Source organism: Lethenteron reissneri, unplaced genomic scaffold, assembly GCF_015708825.2.
Source record: "Lethenteron reissneri isolate LAM-NWPU_2019-01 unplaced genomic scaffold, ASM1570882v1 scaffold_1640, whole genome shotgun sequence".
In the NCBI taxonomy this organism is placed as follows: domain Eukaryota; kingdom Metazoa; phylum Chordata; class Hyperoartia; order Petromyzontiformes; family Petromyzontidae; genus Lethenteron; species Lethenteron reissneri.
In genome coordinates this window covers 523783-544441 of record NW_026891378.1, presented here as the reverse complement: position 1 = coordinate 544441, position 20659 = coordinate 523783, and the positions used below count along the sequence as shown (strand labels likewise).

The following is a 20659-nucleotide window of genomic DNA, read 5'->3' as shown; positions in this document are numbered from 1 at the left end:
AAGGCGACACCGGCACCACCGAACCAGGGACCGCGACGAGAGGGCCTTCGAAGGAGGGGGCCGCCACGGTCATCTGCTGCCTGTGGATGTCCGGGCTGTTACGGGATGCTGGCTGGAGACCTGGGCAGGCCGCGCAATTGATTTTGTTGTGTTATATTGCATTGTATGGTTGTGGGGGGCGGGGTAAGGGCTGTCGTCACTGTCAGTGGTGGGAGGCATGGGGAGACTTAAATGGTCCATGGGGAAGGCAGAACCGAGGACGGTTATTTTTTCTCCGGGGGGGGGGGGGGGGTGATGTAGGGGTGTCAGGGGAAGGATTCCCACCAATAGGTGGGTAAGTGGGAGGGGTGATCGAGGAGATATAAGGAGAGAACGGGCGGGAAGAGGGGGCCTTTGGCGGGAACGATATTGGGACGGCTGGGGACAGGTGTGGATGGAAGAAAAGGAATAAAGGACGAGACCCCTGCAATCTGGTGTCGGCTCCCCTTTACACATGTTTAGCTTCTTTTTTCACACACTGGTTTCCTGTTATAAGTTTTACTCACTAAGCAACATAGCAGGAGGCTGTTTCTTCCTGACCTGCTTTTGTGCTTTTACCATCTACATGGCAGAGGCTCGGTCTCATTAGCAGCAGCTTGCACTTTAACAACCCTGGTACCCCCCTTCTACCTCAGTGTAGCATCGTCATCGCATTGGATTGCTGCTGAATGCTTCTAGTCTTGCTACCTTAAACGTTCAGGTCCTGCGTTACGCGTCATCACCTCACGCATTATCGCGAACTGTGCTTTACCGCTTACATTATATTATTTATTATTACAACGCGATTGTCCTATAACATGGTGGTCTTCAGGAATGCAACAACTACCACCACGTTATAGGAGAACAAACTGTACTCTGCACTGTAATTTTCTAACCAGAAACTGTGGTGCACATCATGTGAGGTGTTGGATGGGTGTGGCTGTTACCTGGAGAGTGACTATACTCAAAGCAAGGTCTAGTGGGCGCCACAATGGCTCGGAGATGTTAACTACCTCGCCTGGTATGCAAGAGCTTGTGGGTTTGCTCCCAAATCTGATGGTGCATGCTGTATATTTTGAGTTAGCATGTCTCTATCCCCTTTGTCGCGTGAATTTTTCTCTGGGTCCTCCGGTTTTTCCCTCCACACTTAAAATCAACGTCACTACACGTTTACAATATTTGGCTGCTGTTGAAATGTTCACGTGATGAGCCACATTGTTGAACTGCTATCAACAACAGTGGGGCATTACCTGGTAAAATAAAAGTTTTAAGTTTTCGTTTTATAGTTTAGGTTTAGAGTGTAGAATTAACTGTTTTCCTGCTCACTTCAGCCAGTGCAGCACGGCGAGGTAACGGATGAATACCGCAAATCGAGGCGTAAGGTGGACTTAGCCAAATGTGTAAGTCTAGGCCTAGCCTAATGTACGGTAAATGAACATTCGGAAGTGACTGCTCTCTGTTAACAATTAATATAAAAATGTTTCGTGGTATTTATAAATAATTGGATACAGTTTGTTCCATTAGTTTAATTATGGGTAGATATTCGATGAATTGAAAGAATCATAGGAAGTGCAGAGCGTATGTGTAGGGCTGTTACAGAGGGTCTGTTTGTGTAGGGCTGTTTACATAGGGGCTAACGGAAAACAGACACAGTGGGCGGGGTCTCCGTGAGCACACGGGGTGGTGCCCGCAACGACGTCCGTACTGGACGGCGTGAGGGGGGTTTCGATCCTCTAACGGGGTATAAAAAGGGTTGAGCCAGAGAGCTCGGGGCTCAGTCTTAGAGTAGTTAAGAGAAGAGAGAAGACCGGCCAGATAGGCCCTGGACTCCCCCTGGGACGCCGCCCTTGTAAGGGCGGTGCAGGCTGGAGCCAGTGGCGTGGTCCCGGAACCAGAGTCAGACCTCTGGGATTCCGGGTACCGTAGCCCGACTAACCAGTGTCGGGCCAGACAGCCTCCCCTAGCCCGTTAGCGGAGGACTCAGCTAGGAAGGCTAGCTAGGGGTGAATTCCCAGTTGTACGGGTGAGGGGGCCGATACATCCCTCTAGTACTGTAAGCCCTTTGTGTAAATAAATACGTGTGCCTTACCCCGTTGTCCACGCGTCTTCAACAACACTTCATCTGGCGTCAGAAGAACCAAGAACATGGACACGCGCCAAACAGCTCGAGCCAGGGAACAGCGGGCGGAGGACGCCGCCGAAATTGCCGAGCCCGAGATGGCTCTACTAGACGACGTGCAGCCGGGGCCGGATGCGGGCTTACCGGAGCATCACCATGAAGAGGAGCAGCGGGGAGACGACCTGAGGCTGGCTCATGAGAGGCTGGCGGAACTGCTCTACGCCGCTGCCGCTACGCTGAAGGACATCACACGGCTGGGGGCTGGTGGTCCACCGCGGGGCGAGGGGAATCGGCGTGTGGAGCGCCTTCCCGCCATTTCTGAAGATTTAAATTTTGAAATTCCCGCCATCGACGCAGCGACCGCTAGGGGCGTGGCCAACCTCAACCTGGGGTCCGACATCGGCCGCGCTGGGGCTGCTGCATCAACGACGGAGGAGGGCGCGTCATCAAAGCTGCGACAGGCGATGCCATCTGCCATTCGCGCCGAGACGCAGCCGAGTCGGGGAGGCAGCAGTCCACGGGACTCCACGGCAGCCGCTGCACTACACCAAAGGCTGCCCCCGCTTAAAGAATTCGTGGGCGCAGAGGGCGACTGGAGCGGCTTTCGAAGACGCTTCCTCGCCCACCAGGAGATGGCTAAATGGACGGACGAAGAAGCTCTCAGCGCCCTGCCGGCGCTCCTGGACGGCGACGCGCTGGCCGCCCTAACATCGGCACCAAAGGAAAAGCGCTCGACGTTACCGATGGCGCTGCAGCTGCTGGGAGGAGTCTACGGACCATCGGCGGAATGCAGACAGGAGTTCTACGACCGCAAGCGGGGAGAAAAGGAGTCGCCCCTAGCGTACCGAACGAGCCTCCTGGCGATGGCCAAGTCGGCCTTCCCCCGGATGGATGACGACGGCATCGACGCTATGGTGACGGAGAAGATACTCCTCCTGGCCGACGATCTTGACATTGCTGTCGTCGCACAGGAGGACGCGGAAATGACATCGCTCCAGGCGGCGCGGCTCCTCCACGCAAACCTCCTGTCGCTTCGACGCAAAGCCAGCAGAGCATCGGCGGGGCGTGCGGTGGCTGCAGCCACCCTTCCGACGGAGGAACTCTATGCCGTCGACCACCGACGGCAACAGGCGACGAGTGCACGGCCGGGCCAGGACGGGTCGGGCCGTTCCGACCATTCGTCACCTCCGACGTCGCTCCCGCGGTGTTTTAACTGCGGCGTCCGGGGCCACATCGCCTCGGGGTGCCGCTCTCCTCGTCAGCGCGGGACGACACCTCACCGGGACGACGGGCCTCATCCCAAGCTCCACCATCAGAAACCGGCGAGTCGCGGCACCCCACACGTTTGGCCCACACACACACCCGTCACGCACTCAAACACCGCGACGAGAGGGGGGCCGGTATCACGCACCATCGCACCATCACGCACCACTCCGGGTACCCATATCGAACCCGGCCAGTGGTCCGTGCTGGCCGATCGTGTGGTTGCCGCATCGTCGGGGTCGTCGGCCGTTGTAGGTTATATCGACGGGGTGGAAGTGCGCATCCTGGTCGATACGGGGGCATCGGCGACTATTATTTCGGAATTAATTTATAACATTCTCCCTGTCCGGAGTCGTCCCTTGATGCCAGTCAACATACCATTCTATGCGGCTAACGGGGGCTCACTTGGCATCATCGGACAAATTCGTGCACAAATTTGTATCGGGGAAATAAAATTGTCTGGGCCGATTTTTGTTTCGTCCTCGCTGGCGGTTCCGTGCCTGCTGGGGACGGACTTCCTGGCCAAAATGCCGATTGTAATTTTGATCGACCAGGGGTGCATAGAGCTTCCATCGGGCAGACGCATGGCGTTTTTGCCATCACCAGTTGCGACTCGGACGGCGTTCGCGACGGTGCCGGCGTTCGTGGAGAGAACGGTACGCGTTCCTCCGGGAACGCAAATGTTGGTGCCTTTGAAGCTTCGGCGGCCCCTCGTTAAGGGTGCCGGGGCACAAGGGGTACTGTTGGGACCGTCTAGGGCCGGGGTTAGTGGACCTGATTTACTACCGGCCCAGACCATAGTGAGAGGGGATAGTGAACCCTTCATCGCGGTCCTAAACGTGGGCTCGCGGACGGTGGTGCTCCCACAGGGGACCGTGCTTGCTCACGCAACGCCGGTGCCGTGTGAGGAGCCCGCCGTCAATTCCGTCAACACTGTCCCTGCGTCGCGACCGCGTTCGGACAGCGATGAAGGGTGGCTCGAGGCGCTTTGTGCGGGATCGACGGACCTGTCCGATTCAGAGCGTCAACAACTTAAAACGCTATTACGAGAATTTTCCGACGTTTTTAGTCGAGATAAATATGATTTGGGTTGCACTCACTTGCTGCGTCACCATATTGACACGGGTGACAGCGCGCCAATTCGCCAAAATCCGTTTCGGTTGAGTCCCGCCGAAAAGGAACATGTCAAATCGGCTGTTGATGACATGTTAGCCGCGGACATCATTTCTCCTTCCACCAGCCCTTGGGGAGCGCCGATCGTCCTGGTTAAAAAGCAGGACGGTTCGTTGCGGTTTTGCGTTGACTTCCGGCGTCTTAATAAAATTTCGGTTGCCGACGCATACCCGCTCCCTCGGATGGATGAATCGCTTGACGCTTTGGCGGGAGCGCGATTCTTTTCCACACTCGATTTACTTTCGGGATTCTGGCAGCTTCCTCTGGATGATGAGTCTAAGCCTAAAACTGCTTTTCGTACACCGCACGGCTTGTTTCAATTCAACAGGTTGCCGATGGGCTTGCACTCAGCGCCGGCAACTTTCCAGCGTTTAATGGAATTGGTTTTGGCTGGACTGCAATGGGAGTCGTGCCTCATTTATTTGGATGACGTTATCGTCTTTAGTAAAACTTTTGATGAGCATCTCCAGAGGTTGCGGGCAGTTTTCCTAAAGATGCGGGCTGCAAATTTGAAATTTAAGCCCCAAAAATGCCATTTGTTGCGTGATTCGGTGCGTTATTTGGGGCACATCGTGGGACGCTCAGGTATTGCTACCGATCCCGCCAAAACGCAGTGTGTCAGCTCCTGGCCGACTCCCACCACAGTGGGAGAAGTCAGGAGTTTTATTGGGTTCGCGTCGTATTATCGACGGTTTGTTGCTGATTTTGCAACGATCGCTAAACCCCTGCACGCTCTAACATCTAAAGGGGTTCGTTTCCACTGGGGTCAAGAGGAGGAGGCTGCGTTTCGCTCCCTTCGGGACGCCCTGGTGAAAGCCCCTCCCTTGATCTACCCTGATTTTTCGAAACCCTTTTTGCTCGACACCGATGCGAGCAACACGGGTATTGGGGGTGTGCTTTCCCAGGTGGTTGATGGCGTTGAACGGGTGGTCGCATACGGTAGTCGGGTGTTGTCTCCTGCGGAGCAGAGATATTGTGTTACCCGTAGAGAACTGTTGGCAATTGTTTTTTTCATCCAACAGTACCGCCCATATCTGTACGGTCGGCATTTCACCGTCCGCACAGATCATGCGGCACTACAGTATGCCCTGCGGGTTCAACAACCATCGGGACAGTTGTCTCGATGGTTGGAGGTTCTCCAGGATTTTGATTTTGAGACCACTTACCGTAAGGGCGTTCGCCATACCAACGCGGACGCTCTGTCACGCATGCCAACCGCCTCGGAATGTGCATGCCTCCTGGGGTCGGGACGTTGCAGACCTTCAGGGGACGCATCGGTCCCGATCCTGGCAGCCACCGACGACGACGAGCCACTGGCTGATAACTCAATCGAACAACAGGGAAGGGATTCCCTGTTGGGGTTGCCCGTCACTGAGTGGGGGCGCCTCCAAATGGAGGACACCTCCCTCCTCGGGTGGCGTCGTCGCGTCGGGGGTGCTGGCCGGGTGAAAGGTGATTCGGGTGCATGGGAAATGGTACAGGGTCTGCTCATGCATTGGGACGCAAAATCACAGCGACATCGGCTGGTCGTCCCTTCGGAGTTGCGAGGCAAAGTGGTGTGGGCCGCGCATGAGCGCCTGTTACATCTGGGGACTTTAAAGACCCTTGCACTGATACAGTTGGATTTTTTTTGGCCTGGTATGACAAAGGATGTGGGGGATCTTTTGAGTTCATGCCCGCGGTGTGCGCAGCGGAAACCGCCGGCGCGGGAGTCTAACCCGCCTTTGCAATCAATCAAGGTGTCCAGAATAAATGAGCTGGTCGCACTGGACATCTTGGGCCCATTTCCCGCCACCCCCAGGGGCAATAAGTATTTGCTGACAGGAGTCGAGTATTTTACACGCTGGCCCATGGCCTGGCCCCTTGCCAACCAGTCGGCAGCAGCCATCGTGGACGCCTTTGTTCAGGGATACGTCCTGGACAAAGGTGCCCCGGAACGGCTGCTGACCGACCAGGGTAAAAATTTTTCCAGCAAATTACTTAAACAAGTTTGTGACCTCTTAGGCACAAAGAAAATTCGGACCTCCCCGTATCACCCACAGACTGACGGAATGGTCGAGCGCTTGCATCGCACCATTTCGTCAATGATGGCACAGCAGGTCTCAGATTCCCAGACTGATTGGGACCTGCATATTCAGGGGGTCTTGGCGGCATATCGGATGGCACCCCATGCAGCTACGGGGTTTTCCCCCTTTTACCTTATGTACGGTCGCGAACCCGACCCGCGCCCAGCTGCAGATCCCCGACCAGCAAGGAAAAACTAAATTGGCTGACCACGTCAAGTTTAATTTGGCTAAATTAACAGAGGCGCGGGATGCTGCGAGGTTAAACTCGGACCTCCGTCAAAAGGCGAACGAGCGCCTCAGGTTGGGTCGGGCGCATGTCATACAATGGAAACCGGGGGACAGGGCATGGTTGCACTGTCCCCAAGTACCCCTGGCTACCTCCCCAAAGCTGGCGCGGCCGTGGCGGGGGCCTGTGGAAGTGGTCGAGGTCCTGCGACCACAGTGCGTGCGCATTCGTTGGGGGAAGCGGCGATGGTTCGTGCACCCCTCTCGGTTGAAACCTTTCGTCGCGGCACACAAACCCACTTCACACATGCGTGGCCAGACGTGTGGGGGGTCGACCGACTCACTGGGTCCGTCTCCACCGCGCTCACCTAATGCCTTGCCGGCCGTGCCACCTCCAGGTGCATCGAGACTGACGGGCTCACGCCCGACCACCCCTTCTGGGGATACCAACAGTCACGAGGCATCAGAGGAGGCCCCGCTCCCGGACGGACGATCGCCACCTGACGGTCCGCCACCCGGGGTTTCCCCGTGTGAGGGGCCCGCCGCAAGGACACGCGCAAAAATGCGCAGACTGTTGTGAAACCGCAAGGACACGCGCAAAAATGCGCAGACTGTTGAGGAACCGCAAGATTTGTATATATGTTGTGTTCAGTGTGTGTTGTGTGGGGGGGGGGGTGTTCCCTGCCCATTGCATTCACGTACGTTGGGCTCACCTGCTGTTGTGTGCATTGTGGCTTCGCTACAAATTGTATATAGCTTGCTCTTACGGTATCCGTATTTATTCGGGGGGGGTGCGTCGGATTGTTCCCTTTCAGGGTTGAGGGTTTGTTGTTATCATTGTCGTTGTTGTTGTAGTTACTGTTGGTTCCTTCAAGTTAGCGTTAAAAACGTTTTTTTAAGGCACACGCGGGGATCTAGGGGTTAAATAACCTTTATTGAAAGTTGTTGCAGCCGGGACGGCTGCGAGCTGTACAGGGGGGGGTGATGTAGGGCTGTTACAGAGGGTCTGTTTGTGTAGGGCTGTTTACATAGGGGCTAACGGAAAACAGACACAGTGGGCGGGGTCTCCGTGAGCACACGGGGTGGTGCCCGCAACGACGTCCGTACTGGACGGCGTGAGGGGGGTTTCGATCCTCTAACGGGGTATAAAAAGGGTTGAGCCAGAGAGCTCGGGGCTCAGTCTTAGAGTAGTTAAGAGAAGAGAGAAGACCGGCCAGATAGGCCCTGGACTCCCCCTGGGACGCCGCCCTTGTAAGGGCGGTGCAGGCTGGAGCCAGTGGCGTGGTCCCGGAACCAGAGTCAGACCTCTGGGATTCCGGGTACCGTAGCCCGACTAACCAGTGTCGGGCCAGACAGCCTCCCCTAGCCCGTTAGCGGAGGACTCAGCTAGGAAGGCTAGCTAGGGGTGAATTCCCAGTTGTACGGGTGAGGGGGCCGATACATCCCTCTAGTACTGTAAGCCCTTTGTGTAAATAAATACGTGTGCCTTACCCCGTTGTCCACGCGTCTTCAACAACACTTCATATGTACAGCGATATGATACAGGTAGTGATAGCGCGATACACGACAGTGCGATACAGTGCCGAGAGAAAACGGTAGGGGAGGCTACAACTATTTCGGGATATGGGCTTTTATCTTGATGTAGGGGCAAAATTGTCTAGTTTCCAAAGTATGGAAAATTCTGGATATGGATCGTTCTATGGAACGTAACCCTTCCGTGTAACCCAGGGACTGTCTGTATTGTGGATCATTCGTGGCAAGCGCTTTGTGTGTGTGATTGCAACCTGCCATTGTGATTAAATTCACAGGATTTATTGAGCTTCCTCCCACGTTTTGCAGTGAGTCAATACTGCTATACTGGAATTGTCGGTTTGGAAGTTGCTGAAAAGAACACGTACTGCCGTTCTGGACAAGACTCATGTGTGACTGCACTGCTGATTCAGGGTAAGCTATTCAAGTGAGGCCATGATTTAGCTACACACCTGAATGCAGTGATAGGGCTTTGGGTAGTGGTAATGACAGGGATAGAGATAGGGGTAGTGATTAGTGGTAGTGATAGTGATCGGGGTGAGTGATATGGGTCGTGATAGGGGTTGTGATTTTGGCTAGCCATCGAACAAACATGGTCATCGCATCGCGAACTTTCAGATGCGCTTATGCGGCCGTCTGGAACGCTCTTCCTTCTGATATTAGGAATCCACTGGGAGCTGTGCATTTTTTAATAATTGAAATTGACGGACTTCTTTATAACTGCTTATTGAGGTGTATTTAGTTGGTCATCCTTCCCCCGCACCTCAGATTAGCTCAACAGTTGGGCTACGTTACGGTGTGGTATATATCACAGCGCATGATGAGGAAAAACGTGGAGAGACGATCAGAAGTCTTTCCTGTCTCTTCCAGCAAGGTATTAACAACTTGATCGCAATGCAAATGCAGCCAGTCTACCCTGCCCCTCTAACGAGGTGGGGGGGAGGGACATGTCAGCTAAATACACGACCGCAACAATGATTACTAAATAATAAAATTGGATAGACGACGATAAATAAATTGACTCAGTGTTGTGTTCTGTCTCTCCCGAAGAGAAAGTGGGTGATTCCAAAACAGCTGAGCACCGGGGGGTGGGTTTGTGGGACAGCAAAATTTTCATTTCTAAAGGTCTTCTCCCTAAGGGGCAATTGCGTATCTGCAAGAGTGACCGGACACTTCTCTCATCACCCCTCCATGTGCACAACGCCGCAGCTCAATTTCTCAGAGTGTAAATGGGATTGAGCGCCAGTGTTGATATTCCAGACCGAATTATTACAAGTATTTACGTGTTAAAATCAACTTTAATATCAACGTCTTAATCGTGCAACATCTTCATTACCAGCAATAACTGAACGGTCAAATAACATTACCGAGATCCTCCTGTCAGTCGATGGACATTCAAGCAATATCATTTTAACAGTTATATATAATATCGGAGCTATGCAGCTTAACAGCACGAAAGTCCACCCAATTCTAAATTGGGGGATGTTTGCCCCGTACTAAGCTGTGCCCACAGGGCCTCAGACCGATCCCTGTTCACCATTGCCTTCTCTTAAATAATAATCATAAAAACGCACCTGGCTATGGCCTAGCTATTAGAGTGCACGATTATATACGTGTGATCAATCACAGGTAAGCTCACACACACACACTGGCTACACCAAAGCACATTGCCGTTTCCACTCACAATTCGCATGCGTTTGTTTTGCAGGCGATCGAATGTTCAAGGGCAAAATTTGCTCCACCCAGGCACAATGTAACGCGCCCGACTTTAAGACGCAGATCAGACAAACCGTCGTGAGCATGAAGCCCTCGTTCACGGGCATCGTCAAGTACTACAGCTGCTGCCAAACAAAAAACTGCAACGGCGGTAAGTTGGGATTTCGAATTAGGGATTTGCACTCTCACCCCCCCCCCTTTATTTCGTGGGTTACCTGCTATAAAACCTACCCAACAAATATTAAACTAAACTAAGCCTCATCTCTCTGTCTCTTAAGACTCATCTCTCTCTTATTTCGTGGTTACCTACTGTCAAAACCTTACTGACAAATGGAAAACTAAACTTAGCCTCATCAAGCGACAGGCAAAATTGGCCGCTGGTTGTTGTAATCACACCCCAAGCGAAACGTCACCAGCTACACAATTGTGTAAATGTGTTGTGGGTTGAACTCTCCAACACACAACAACCAGTTAGTGCTGAATTATTCAACTAAATCGTCACGCTTTGTTTAAGACCAAGACAGGAGGACGATTTCTGCACAACTTTGGCTGTCACCTGATGATGCTGCTAGTTGTAATTACTGGCGAAAAATCATGGCACTCGATTTTTAAACGTTGTAGTGGGTTTACTCTACAACACACAACCGGTGTGCTGTGCTTGTGTTAAGAAGCTCCGACGAGTTGTGAAAGAAGATAAAGGTACGACCTTTTAATAAGTTACATGAGCTTTTTACAACTCGTGACGAGAAACGCATCAGCGGAGCTACACACCCCCTCATTAATTATCCCTTCACCACGTGTCTACTCTAGATACAGCTCCCTCTCATTCATTATCCCTTCACCACCTGACTTCTCTTGCTACAGTACCTTCTCATTAATTATCGACCTCTCTCTGTCTCTCTCACTTGCTGATGCGAGCGTGGTTTGTTTTGTTGTTGCAGCCACTGGAAAGATCTGCTACTATGGGAGTGCCGGACTGGGAATCACCGAAGAATATAAGTTCTGCGCGACAGGCGAAGACTCCTGCTTAACCACCACCCTAACGCAGGGTAACGGTTTGGCCCGGGAAGATCATTTGGACGACCATTGCCATACGTGTCAACCCATACGGTTTTACACGTATTATTGTACAGGGAAATTGAGCTTTCAGGACCATATGTCCCACAGCTATTTCAATGCGGGCAAAACATAGTTTTTGTCTACTTCTTTGTGTTTCTGCCTTGTGATGAGATTCTGTAGGATGAACGTTGATATTTATAAGGACATGAGGTGACCAATAAGGTCTGAATTGGTCTGTAATAAGGTAGGCACTGATAAGGGGTTGGCATGTATGCTTTGCGTACCGATCTTGCTTCCTAACCCCTTGCCTGCTCTGGTCCCTAACCCCTTTGCATTACCTGTGCCCCCTTCAGACAAGTATTGTGGATTTTTAAATGACATAAGGGAGGGGGTAAGAGGCATTGCAGTTGGTGAGGGGATGTTGAAAATTAGTCTTGGATACAGTCACATTTTCCAATGTGATTTGTAGATTTAATTCATTTAATGTTTTAAGTTCCATTTTAATGTAAAAATATTTTAAAGGACTGTGTCTTGGTGTGGTCTGAGGCTGTTTTTCTGTTAACTGCCCCATTTCCGAAGCTTAATCATTGATTACGCAATTTGAACTTATATATTTTATTTATTTATTAAAGGGGTGCTACGGTGGTGAGATATTACATTCCTCACCTGGTATGCAGGAGGTCGTTAGTTCGATCCTGACGCCTGCTGTATATTGGGAGTTTGCATGTTCTCTTCGTAGTCACGTGGATTTTTTCTCCAGTTCCTCTGTTTTTTTTCCTCCACGGTTAGAAACATGCATTGAGATAATTTAAATAATTTTACTGCAACAAATGTCCGAATAATGGGCCACTTTATTGAGCTATAATTTGTGAAAGCCAGTTTACTTCTCAAAAATTTGTTAATACCTCAATAGGCTTTTCCTGGCAGGATGGGCATGGTTTAGTTTCATTTGTATGTGTACAGGTGATTTTTTTACCTTTATTGTACTTTGCACGATTATTGTGTTTTGTATTGTTCGTTTTTTTAACACTCTTACCACCTGCCTTTATATCTCATTGGATTCCTCCTGGAGTTTAAATATATATTCTGATTATGATAAAAGGGGGAGTCTATGTGGAGAGAGAACTAAACAAAACTTTTAATTTTACCAAGGCCCACTGAGCCCTCAGTTGCTAGGAGATGTTAACTACCTCGCCTTGTATAGAGGTCGTGGGTTCGATCCCGATCCCAACCCTGACAAAACCTGCTGCTGTATATTTGGAGGCTGCATCTCTCTCTTTTTCTCCCCATGGTGGTCGCATGGATTTTTTCCCCTCGAGTAGTTGGCTGCTATTTAATTTGCACGTGATAATCCACTTTGTTCAGCTATCATTTGTGATGGCCAGGTCGCTTATGTTAAAAAAAAGCTACGTAGCTCTGAGCCTTACCTGGTCAATTAAAAATAGTTTAGTTTAGTATTTGGCTGCTAAAATTTCCACGTGATTATCCGTCACTTCATTAAGTTGCTATTATTTGTGATGGTCAGGTGGCTTGTCTGAAAAATAGCTACATAGCTCAGTGGGGCCTTACATCTAGCAAATTAAAAAAATTGTTTCTAGTTTAGTGGGACCAATTCCCCAGGTTAAGTGACTTTGAGCTGCTCTGGGGAGGGGTGGTTATGCGGGGGACAATAAAACTCGGTCCAGGTCACTACAACGTTGATCTAAACAGTTTGCGATCGCCTCCTTGTTTTGCAGGTGGCAAAACATTCCAATTCAGGGGATGTGGCGTCACGGCGGCGTGTGCGACGTCCGATTACAAGACGGAGATAAAGCAATACATCACCGGCATCGCCTCTTCATTCACCGGCACCGTGAACGATTACACCTGCTGCCAGACCGATCTCTGCAATGGCGGTAGTGGATTTCAATTGACGGACAGATTGTTTAACCCACCTTTATCTTATTTCTGTAATGTGGAGTATGCGTGTGTGTACATTAAACTTCATTTCGCACCGTGCTAATCAGATGTGCTTGGGAAAGGACGATGAATTGAAAACAAGCAGTCTGAAAAAAAATGTTTTTTTTACATAGTGTAGTGGGGTAATGTGCTGTGTTATCATCATAGGCTCTCCCTCGCAATCGAGGATGAGTGTCTTCCATAGAAAAGTTTAATTATCTTTGGGTCTGAAAATACATGAAGGGTGGTGGGTGGAACTGGATTAGTAAGTTGGGCTGCAGCATGATGTTTCCACCATTCCCGATTTTCCTCTTCCTGTTTCCGCCTTTGGAGTTTCAATATGTTTGGATCCTAAAAAGAGACTATCTGTCTCCAGCTGAGGTGATACTGGGCAAGAGCCTCCCTTGAGTTGGTGTCGATAGTGCACTTCTTCATGTTGGCCTTCAGGACATCCTTGAAGCACTGTCTCTGCCCTCCTCTTGAATGCACACCCCAAATAAGCTGGAGTTAGGCATAATGAAGACGTCGAATGATCGTGGCCTCAATCCTCGTGGTGTTTGTTTGCAAGAGGATGCTGACGTTTGTGAGTCTGTCTTCTCACCTGATTTGAAGGATCTTCTGCAGGCAATCTTGATAGGACTTCTCCAGTGCTTTAAGACGTCTCCTGTATATTATCCACGTCTCAGTTCTGTACAGAAAGGTAGCGATTACGACTGCTTGGTAAACCATGATCTTGGTTTTGAACCTAATGTCAAATTCCTCAAAAACCCTTTTCCTCAGCCGACCAAAAGCTGCACTTACACATTTCAGAGGATTTTGGATTTATTTACCAACATCAGCATTCCAGTAATGGATGTAAATTGTCGAAAGTGGGGACTGCTCATTGATAACTGGTTGATTAAGGACCTTCATCTTTAAAATATTAAGCGTCAGTCCTATTTTCTCATGTGCCTTAGTTAAGTTTTGATTGCCTGAAGATCCACTTCCATGTGGGCACACACGACAGCATCGTCAGCATACTGGAGCTCAACAACAACTGCTGTCGGGATGGTCTTAGTTTTAGATCGAAGTCGGTTGATCCTGAACAGCTTGCCATCAATTTGTTAGTTTGGCTCCACTCCTGCTCGAAGCTTGCCAGTAGTTAGCTGTAGCATCGCAGTGAAGAATATTGAGAAGAGTGTTGGGGTAATGACGCAGCCTTGTTTGACTCCAGTTTTAACTTCAAAGTGGCGTGAGATGGATCCATTACTAAGAATCATTGCTCGCATACCACCATGCAGCAGGCGAAGAAGTGACACATTTCGGTGGATATCCATACTTTTCAAGGATCTTTACAGTATTTCCTCGGTTGACAGAATTAAAGGATTTCGTGAGGTCAAAGAAGTCAATGTCGAGAGGTTTGTGTTCCTGACATGTTTTCTGCAGTTTATGAGCATCGAAGATCATGCCAGTTGTGCTTCTCGATGGCCTGAACCCACATTGGGATTTTGGGAGGAGTTTATCAGTAAGTGGCAGAAGACGGTTCAGGAAAGTTCTTGCAATTATCTTTCCTGCAGTGGACAGCAAGGCAATCCCTCTGTGATTTCCACATTCGGATGTATGTCCTTTCATAAAGATTGTCACAACCATGGCATCTCTGAGGTCGTTCGGGATGTCCTCGTATTTCTAAATTTTCAACGTGAGCGCTTGGAGCCGTTAGTCGAGATCCTCTCCTTTTTTTGAAGATTTCAGCAGGGATTCCATCAGCTCCCAGCCCCTATTGCTCTTCATCTGCTTGATGTCTTTCATGTTATCAAGGGTTGAGGGGGTTCCAAGCTCATTTCTGATTGGGTGTTGTGGAACAGAGTGGAAAACACTATCGACAAACGAGTCTCGATTGCGCTTATTTTCAAAATTATCTTTTCAGCGTGTGTTGAGTTCCCTCTCCTTGATCAGATCTCCTCCATTCTTAGCCCTCAGTGGGGGGTTGTTCCCCAAGTGCTCGGACCATAGGCGGTTCTGGTGGCACTGAAAAAGCCAGGCATATTATATGTCGGCAAGATGTTGGATCTCTTTCGCTTTGTCTTCCCACCATCAGTGTAGTGTACAGAAGTGTAGAATGTACATTTAACTTTTTTTAGCACCGTACGTAGACAACCGTGCTAATTGTAGATACGGGGGAAGGACAACAAACTGAGTTTGTCAGTCTAGATGATTTAAAAGTGCATATCGCCCAGTTGTATTCTAATATCAGAAGAGACCCACAGAAACACACCAAGACCCATACTGATGTGTGTAGGTTGAACTTTTTCACACTGTTCGTAGCCAACCGTGCTAATCGGAGGTGCAGTTTTGAGGCTATGGTGCATCGTTGAGTCTATTGGCAGTGAGTCTATGGGTAGTGTTAAGCCTATGGGTAATGTTTTGTTTTCGCCTGATGACTGACACTTGTGTTGCATTCGAAACGTCGTGATTTGTTTTATTTTATTTCTACCGATGTGACTTTACCGAAAGAACCAAAGAATATAGTCTATGGGTATTGTTGAGTCTATGGGAAGTATTAGTCTATGAGTAGGGTAGTGTTGAGTCGATGGGTAGTGTTATCTATGGTAAGTATGTTGAACTTCTTTCACACCACCGTACGTCGCCGACCGCACTAATCGGAGGTGCAGGGGAAGGACAACAAATTAAACTCTGCGTGTGTTGAGCTTCTTTCGCACTGTGCGCAGCCAACCACTACGAATGGCGCTATATAAGATTAAAGTATTTATTGTTATAATCATTATTATTATTATTCTCTGGGTCTGATCTGTATCGATGCTGTTGAATGTCGCGATTTCCCATGAGCTCACCCCACCACCCCCCTTGCCATGCAGTGACCGATGGTCGTACTTGTCGCTTCGGAAGCAGCGGGTTGGGAGTTCCTGAAGTCGACCAGGCCTGTGCACCAGGGGAAGACTCGTGTGTGACTGCTGTGCTATCACAGGGTAAGTTTGTTCTGGTAAAAATCACCACTTTTTTAGCATCTGTAGTGAGTTCAACTGAGTCACAGACATACTCTTTGGAGGCAACACATTTATTAACAACAACACACAGTAACTGCCCCTTAACAGAATAACAACCTATGGTGGTGACCACCAGGTTAACTACACTATTTACACTATAACTAGCTACAACGGACCAGACCACAGCTTGGGTCCCGGTCCACGTGTTGGAGACTCTTATAGGACGTAGAACGTATAATTATTCAGGATGAACAACAGCAGCCGGTCCCTCTGGGGGACCCGGCTTATATCCTCACGGGTCGTGGCTGTCTCCGTGTTTGGCCACGACCACCTGCCAGAATCCTCGAGCAGAATCTCGACCCTGACACGTGACCACCCCTAGCCCCCGCCTATAGGACGTAGAACATAGACGAAGTTTTCTACAGGATGAACAACTACGCCGGTCCCTCTGGGGGACCCGGCTTATATCCTCTGCGGCGTGGCTGGCTCCGCCCCTGGCCACGACCACCTTCCAGAACCCTCTAGCAGGATCTCGACCCAGACCACGTGACCACCCGAGCCCCCACCTGGGGCCCTTTGTAGACTTAACTGGTCACATGTCCTCTCGGGTCAACCGAAGTGTCATGGCCTATAGTAAACCCGTTCCTATGGCCGGCACTTCCAGACCCTATCCTGTAGGGCTGGCACTGCACGCCAAGCGTGTGAAGGAGTACTGCATAGGGCTGGCACTGCATAGGGCTGGCACTGCACGCCAAGCGTGTGAAGGGTTACTGCATAGATCTGAACGTGTCTGCCCGGTTGCTGTATCAGCTTCCTATTGCCGAACGAATATACAGCATTAGGTCGCACTGATCACACACACACACAGTGTGCAATTGCCACAAATGACCCACCTTACCTTACTGATCTCATCAAGGAACAATAAACCATCGTCACGTGAACTCCGCTCATCCTCGCAGCAGCAGTGATATTTGGCTGCTGGCCATTGAACTCAGATGGTGGTCACCATCGCGCTTCGCTTTCAGATGCTATAGACACTGCTTTACTATACAGCACACTATATACACTGCTATACACTGCACACTACTATACACTAAACTTTTGCCTAGCTGTCGAACAAAGACAGTCAACACATCATCGCACGGCGCTTTCAGATGCGCTTCTGCGGCCGTATGGAAAGCTGTTTGTTCTGATATTACTGGGAGCTGAACACTTTTAAATCATCATCTAGATCGACAAACTCATTTCTTTAGAACTGCTTGTTTTGTTTAGTTTGTCCTTCCCCCTCAACTCCAATTAGCGCGGTTGGCTATGTACATACATACTAAACTCTCAGCAATTTTAATTTTACCAGGTAATGCCCCCTGAGCTATGTAGCTCTTTTTCAAAAGCGACTTGGCTTTAACATATGATAGCAGCTCAATGAAGTGGCTGATATCATCATCACGTGAAAATTTATAGCAACAGCCAAATACTCTAAACATGTAGAGATGTTGATTCTAAATGTGCAGGGGGAAAAAACGGAGGACCTGGAGAAAAATCCATGCGACCACGGGGAGACAAGCAGACTCCAAATATACAGCAGGCATCAGGGTCGGGATTGAACTCACGCTCCACTATATACCAGGCGAGGGATTTCGAGTGGAATGATGCAGTTGGCGGAAGGGGCGTGCTACAAGGGTATTGAGTAACGAGTGACGGCAGTGATAGAGGGGGTATTTGGGAATCGCGCGAAGGGGTTACAGGGAAGGATCAGGAAGAAGTGGAGGGGGGCGTGGTGGAGGGGAAAGAGGCAGGGGAATGGGTGACGATGGAGAGGAGATGAGACTTTAAGAGAGGGAACGGAAAGAGTTTAAGGAGAGGGAAGACTGCTTAATGTACAGGGGCAGTGTTGAGTCTATGGATAGCAGTGCCGAGTGTGTGGGTGGCAGTATTGAGTTTATGGAGTTATTGCTGAGTCTATGGGTGGCAGTGTTGCGTCTATGGGTGGAAGTGTTGAGTCATGCGTGCAGTGTTGAGTCGATGGGTGGCAGTGTTGAGTCTACGGTGCCGTGTAGAGTTATAAATGCTCTGATACGTCCATTGTTTTGTACTGTTCCCCTTTTAATGTTCTCTGGTTTGACACTTGTGTCGAGACACTGCTAGTGAGACACTGCTAGTGAGACTAGGCCATAAAGAAGGCTGCTGTCTCTGGTGTAGGCCAATCAATGTCAAAGACAATGCCTACATGACAGTATGTAACACAATTTTTTTTATGCCTAAAAAGTATAGAAAATGGCTATTATTCCACACAAACTTTGCTTTTGTGACCGGGACAGTGATATTTTGAAATTTACCTATTTTCAATGAGAAAACAGGCGAATTTGTCTCTTTTCGTTCACATAAAGTAAAAAAAACAACTTATAAATCAAAATGAATATGTATTCATACTAAAGTAATACAAAAATTACTACAAAAGATTTAGAAGTGAGTAGTTTTTCGAGATTTTTGATGAAACTGTGAACCACTTTCACAAATCAGCCCGCGAATGTTCTCGTTATACTGTCCTTTGTATCGTTGTTCAAAGTCCAGTATATCCTGGTGGAAGTGCTCGCCTTGCTCCTCCAAATACGCTCCCATGTTCTCTTTGAATTTATCAAGATGAGCATCAAGGATATGGACTTTGAGGGAAATTCTACAGCCCATTGTGCCATAGTTCTTCACCATTCTCAACCAGCTCCACATAGTTTTCAGCCTTGTGATTGCCCAGGAAGCCACGAACCACTGCGACAAAGCTGTTCCAAGCCGCTTTCTCCTTGCTAGTGAGCTTCTTGGGGAATTCATTGCAATCCAGGATCTTCTTTATCTGTGGTCCGACGAAGACACCGGCTTTGACTTTTCCCTCAGACAGCTTAGGGAAGAAGTCTTGAAGGTACTTGAAGGATGCTGACTCCTTATCTACAGCTCTGATAAATTGTTTCATAAGGCCCAATTTGATGTGCAGTGGTGGCATCAGCACCTTCCTGGGGTCCACCAGTGGCTCCCACTTGATGTTGTTCCTCCCCACAGAGAACTCGGTCCGCTGTGTACAGCCGCGCCTGTGGTAGTGCGCCTTGGTGTCCCTGCTGTCCCTAAGGCAAAGATAGCAGGGAAACTTGGTAAAACCGCCTTGAAGACCCATCAGGAATGCCACCATTTTGAAGTCTCCGATGACCTCCCAGCTGTACTCATCATACTTCAAGGCATCCAGCAAGGTCTTGATGCTGTTGTAATCCTCTTTGAGGTGCACCGAGTGAGCCAGGGGAAGAGACGAGTACTTGTTACCATTATGGAGCAGCACGGCTTTGAGACTCCTGGATGAGCTGTCAATGAAGAGGCGCCACTCATTTTGGTTACAGGCGATTCCGATTGCCTCGAACAGACTGGTCACATTGTGGCAGAAGCAAAGCCCATCTTGACGGGTGAAGAAGCTGCAAAAACGTTGGTGACGCTTCCTCTGATCTGCGACTTGCACACTTGCATCCAACAAGTTTCACTGCTTGAGCCTAGACGTCAAAAGCTTGCCATTGGACTTGGTAAGACCAAGATCTCTGATCAAGTCGTTGAGATATTTTGGTTGGGGTAGTATGGGTTTATCTCCTCAGCTCCACCTCTGAAATTGGCATCTGGATCTATAACGTCTTCCCTCGCTCTCTGACTTGCTGCTATCTTCTAAAGACGGCTGCTCTCTCTCCAGAGGAGTGGGTACGGGGAGCTCATGACAGTGTGACATCGGGGCGCTGGATGAAGGAAGTTACAGATACGTGATAGCAGGTGCATTCTTGCCAGTTCGACGTTTGGAAGGGTCCCCCATGCAGATGTAGCAGTTGCTTGAGTGGTCAGTGATTTCCTGCCAAATTCTTGAGATAGCGAACTTCATGGCTCTCGTTTCCCCTCTGTACCATCCTACAAAATAAATTTATTTCACCAATGACTATTATGCAAGAGATTCTCGCAACATTTTTCATATATTATATATTTTTTTCAATAACATTAAAAATTGTAAAACATTTTAAAATTTAAACTTGTACAATTTAAACATTTTTACAAATTTTATAACATTAAATTCCGAGCAACAATTGTTAATCTTCCCTTCCAATTTTTTTGCATTGCTCGCAGGTGAAATCAGGTCCCCAGAGTTTGTCTTAATCCCCAACAGGCATGCCGAAATATGCCTTGTAGGCCTCACATCTTAGCAGATGCTTCCACATAGTACTTTTTCGCTCTTGTCTTTATAAATTGGCCGCAGACATAGAAAAATGTGTCTGCCGGATGCTTGCAGCCTCTTTATGGCATCTCAGAAAGATGCAGATGTGTCTACTTAAGCAGCTGGAACTAAACTGAACTGGTGGGCTGAAGGCAGCTGTATTTATAGTAATATTTATATTACTGGAAAGTTCTAGAATGTTCTAGAAGTTACTCCAAATTTACTCAGCACTGAATCTATCTGGAATTCTCATTGAAAATAGGTAAATTTTAAAAAAATCACTGTCCTGGTCACAAAAGCAAAGTTTGTGGGGAAATATAGCCATTTTCTGTACTTGAGGCAT

At 49.2% G+C, this 20659-nt stretch overlaps 3 protein-coding genes across 3 annotated transcripts in view; 1 reads left to right on the top strand and 2 right to left on the bottom strand.

Moving 5' to 3' along the window:
• The window catches only part of LOC133339041 (uncharacterized), a 62197-nt gene extending 41613 nt beyond the window's left edge, over positions 1-20584 (top strand). The window contains exons 7-11 of the mRNA XM_061547165.1: positions 8704-8808; positions 10103-10261; positions 11052-11159; positions 12906-13064; positions 15963-20584. Coding sequence (XP_061403149.1) covers positions 8704-8808; positions 10103-10261; positions 11052-11159; positions 12906-13064; positions 15963-16204 — 773 coding nt within the window. The 3' untranslated portion in view covers positions 16205-20584. The remainder of the gene's footprint in view (positions 1-8703; positions 8809-10102; positions 10262-11051; positions 11160-12905; positions 13065-15962) is intronic.
• Positions 1-20659, bottom strand: part of LOC133339061 (uncharacterized) — a 254530-nt gene that overhangs the window by 183409 nt on the left and 50462 nt on the right. The window lies entirely within an intron of this gene.
• Positions 16759-20659, bottom strand: part of LOC133339060 (uncharacterized) — a 75557-nt gene continuing 71656 nt past the window's right edge. The window contains exon 13 of the mRNA XM_061547181.1: positions 16759-16835. Coding sequence (XP_061403165.1) covers positions 16759-16835 — 77 coding nt within the window. The remainder of the gene's footprint in view (positions 16836-20659) is intronic.